A 3,821-nucleotide genomic window follows, 5' to 3' on the forward strand; every position below is an offset into this window, starting at 1 on the left:
ATGTTTTGTTTCCAACATGTCTTTTTTAACATTCAGTACTCTCAGTTTGCAGGGCTGCAAGATCTGAGTGGTTGCACTTTTCAGATTCTGGCAACACACTGGAACAAACGTCAAGTGACTAGTTCATGTGTGACATGTAAGCGGATTTTTTGCAGTTTCATATTAACTATGGAGGTTTTGTCAAGATTGTAAAGATGAAGAATCTGATGTTTTTCTACCTTAAGAATAATTTCAACTGAGATATACTTGTACTGAAATGTTGTTTTCCAATGTCAAAAAACCCCAGTCCCAACAAAGGAGCATGGGGATTTGTGGAAATTTAGTGCATTGTTTAAAAAGAAAATAATTCTATGAAGGCTACTGTCAGTCTTATCTTACTAAATGTGTTGGCATATCTAAAACCTGTCTCAATTAATCAGAAAATAGTTTGGACTACCTCACCACTGGAGCCATTTCAAGCGTTCCTCATGCTGATGTGAGTGAATTTTCATCCCTGCAAACAGAGCATCTGCATAGCGTCTCATGGAGTTTAAGGAACCTTTTATTTGGGTCATTGTTGTAACACAGGCAACAACAGGCAACGAGAATCTTTTAAACAGTGTTACTGTTTTTAAATTGTTTTAATCTGTTTTATAATTGTGTATATGTAGTATTAATCAATTTTGTTTTGTAACCAGGTTGCTATGTACTGCAGACTTCTGCCCAGGTCCCCCTTGAAAATGAGATCTAGATCTCAATGGGGTTTACCTGGTTAAATAAAGGAAATAAAAAAATAAAAAAAAAACACAGTTGCAGTGGTGCCAAGCAACAATACTCGTGCCACAATCATCAGCATGTTCAAAAAGTATGTTGCATTACATGTGCTATCGCATTAAATATGTAGAAATAAATCAACACCAGGATGTTATTTACTTAAAGTTGTGCATATTTTCGAAACAGTCAGTTCTTTTCTTAAGACATTTCTTCAGATTCATAATAATATGATCCCCTTAGTAATTTGTACTTGAACTACAAAGCAACAAAAATCATTTTCTCTCTAAAAATGACTCCTCATGCTGGCATGGAGGTGCTTTTTATTGTCATCATTGTTTCAGATGCTGAGTGGTACTTTATGCAACTGGACTGGATCATCACTGTTTGTACATCCCGTGAAAGGTGACGGGAATGGAGCACTCCACTTCTGCTCTTGCGATCTCTGACAGATCCTTGGCATTTAGAATGAGCATATATGCTGGCCTCTGGGAACCAGGAGCTGCCACAATGGTAAGGAGGACACCTGTGGAGACAGCAGATTTGAAACTTGCCTAACAATAGTCCTGTATGCATCTTTTGTGTGTAAATCAGCTTTAATATTAGTTTATTTTAATTTAATACCATCTAACTTACCATCATCTTCATCTACCCCATCTGGAGTCTGGACAAACAAGGGCTCTGAAGGGTACGACTCAGGCTCTTGCCAAACCCAAGTCTCCTTGGTCCTCACATTCAGCTTGCAGATCTACACATAAATTAGAAGAAAAAGTTAACATGAGTACATTTTAAGTCTCTCTCTCTCTAAGTTCAAAACGTTTAATATCTTACCCTGTCTGGTATGAAATGGTTGAGTCCAAGGCCATAGGCGTATGAGTAATTCTTTCCTCCATACTTTTGGTAGTTAATCTGTGGAAACTCAAAGGCTTAAACCCAAGAAAAGAGAAGTGTTAGACCAAAATGAGATTACTAGTATTTGCTAAAAATTGCATGTATCCCAAACTATGTGTTGGTACCTTGGCGAGGTCCAGAGAAGAGCACTTCAGGCTCCAGCCAGATCATCCCATCAGCATGCATGACTGCTGTGGCTGTGGTGTACGGCAGACTCACGAGATTCTTCCCCTGCTCCTCCTAGATAAAGTCCATAACATGGTTGGTGAGAACTAAAAACACATAACCGTTTACTGAGTGGAATGGATTTCTGATGCCTCACCTTGTGGACATCCAGAGGGATGACATATCGCCGCACCTCTGGCTGGGGCGCCATCATGGCTGCCTTCTTCACCTCCTCCCAGTTGGCTCTCAGGTTGGCCAGCCACAAGTAGTTGTAAACAAACTCAAATCTAAAAGAACAAGAGATTTATGCTTACTGGCCACTATTTACTACAAATTTCTAGAGCCAGGTTTTTACCACTTTGCAGAGAACAGCTTTTGCTAAGAAAAAAAAGAAGCTTTAATTTTAGATGTCATAGACTCAACAGGATGCTGGCAAACTTTTGTGATGTTTGTTTCCTGTTTCAACATAACCCAAACATCTTCTCTTGATTTGCAAACCAGTGACAGTGGAGGCCATTCGACTACAGTGAGCTCATTATCATGTACAAGAATGGAGATGGTAAGCCACAATAAATGTTGTCTTAAATGATGCTTAGTGCTAAGTGATGCTAAGTGAATCCAAGGCTATACTGGTTTTCTGTTGTTGTAGCCAATAACAGACGACACGAGACATGTTGCCACCCGCATGTAGAAGCTGTTTGAAGGTCTCATATGTGCTTTCAGAAATGGTATTTTGGATACGTTGGTTGCAAGTGACCAGAGTACATGTCAGCTTCAAACACATTGTTGAGACATTCAGGTTGAGCAAAAATTGCTAATTCTATGTAGCTACCCTTTCCATGAGCAAAGGTCAAAAACAATGAATCCTTGATCCTCATAGGTGTTGATGTGGTGGAACATGCCAATCGGTGCTCCTTTGAACTTCAGGTCGATGTACTCTCCAGGGTCTTTCTTGGCAACATGGAAAATGGTCTAGGAAGGTTCACTTATAACAGGTTAGACATTTGGCCTGAGAACAAATGATAAAATACAGACTGATGTTTTAATTTGATTAAAAATCGTACTCCTTGGCTTTCATTAGACTCGAAGCAGTCCATGTAGTTGGAACCTCGGATGCTCCAGGCACTGAGGAACTTCAGCAGGTTGATCTTCACTGGAGTCTCAACGAAGACAAAGTAGTTTTCTGACATGCCAAAGCTGTGATGGAGGGAAGTACATTTTAACAACTTGGATTTCACACAACAGTGTTGAGAACAAGCAAAGGGGAAAAAAAAAAAACACACAAAACTACACCCACCTGTGCACATAAGATGGCTTGAACCTCTCAGCACTGGGAAACTGAACCACCACTTTGGACTTCTCAATAGGGTCTGACTTATCTAAGGAATGAAAGCTGCTTTGAAGTGCAGGTGGAAAAAAAAACAACCTCCTGTTGTTTTACTTATAAAAAGACAGGAGAACCTCACAAAAGGCATAAGCAGAATATTAATATATATTATTATTAATAACAACAACAACAACAACAATAATAATAATAATAATACATTTGCATCTTAGGAGCCTGGGGTTCTGAAAATCATATATGATAATCATGGCAATAATCAGTTCATTGTTAAAGATCTGATTATGTCACTGGGAGTATGCGGGTCCAGGACCCTGTTCCAGCCTCCCAGGCAGCTTGCAATGAACTCCATGCAGGAGTAAACACTGAGCACAGGTTTTGAATTTGTTTCAGTATGCTGTTCATCCAAACCTTTCTGCGTGGGAGGAATCCTCACAATGTTGTAGGCCAGTGTTGCACCTTTTCCCATGCAGTTTCCAATGTTGTATACAGTACCATCTTGCTCAATATGGGGGTGAGCTGTGATGCCATTAATGTTTACGAAGTTGCACATGTCAACCTGCATAGGAAAAATAGCTGTTACGAGCTTTACAATATATTTAAAGTTAAAAAACCATATGTTTCAAGAGTCATTCATGGATGGATGGATGGATGGATGGATGGATGGATGGAT

General features: G+C 39.5%; 1 protein-coding gene across 1 annotated transcript in view; it reads right to left on the reverse strand.

Annotated features, from left to right (window-relative positions):
- Positions 1 to 902: 902 nt before the first annotated feature.
- The window catches only part of rpe65a (retinoid isomerohydrolase RPE65 a), a 4,824-nt gene continuing 1,905 nt past the window's right edge, over positions 903 to 3,821 (reverse strand). Inside the window, exons 6-14 of the mRNA XM_007548703.2 lie at positions 3,560 to 3,707; positions 3,104 to 3,185; positions 2,871 to 3,003; positions 2,639 to 2,778; positions 1,964 to 2,093; positions 1,767 to 1,881; positions 1,582 to 1,676; positions 1,387 to 1,498; positions 903 to 1,276 (exon numbers count right to left, since the gene is read on the reverse strand). Of these exons, the coding sequence (XP_007548765.1) occupies positions 1,131 to 1,276; positions 1,387 to 1,498; positions 1,582 to 1,676; positions 1,767 to 1,881; positions 1,964 to 2,093; positions 2,639 to 2,778; positions 2,871 to 3,003; positions 3,104 to 3,185; positions 3,560 to 3,707 (1,101 nt within the window). The 3' untranslated portion in view covers positions 903 to 1,130. The remainder of the gene's footprint in view (positions 1,277 to 1,386; positions 1,499 to 1,581; positions 1,677 to 1,766; positions 1,882 to 1,963; positions 2,094 to 2,638; positions 2,779 to 2,870; positions 3,004 to 3,103; positions 3,186 to 3,559; positions 3,708 to 3,821) is intronic.

Source organism: Poecilia formosa, unplaced genomic scaffold (assembly GCF_000485575.1).
Source record: "Poecilia formosa unplaced genomic scaffold, Poecilia_formosa-5.1.2 Scaffold27, whole genome shotgun sequence".
Classification (NCBI taxonomy): Eukaryota; Metazoa; Chordata; class Actinopteri; order Cyprinodontiformes; family Poeciliidae; genus Poecilia; species Poecilia formosa.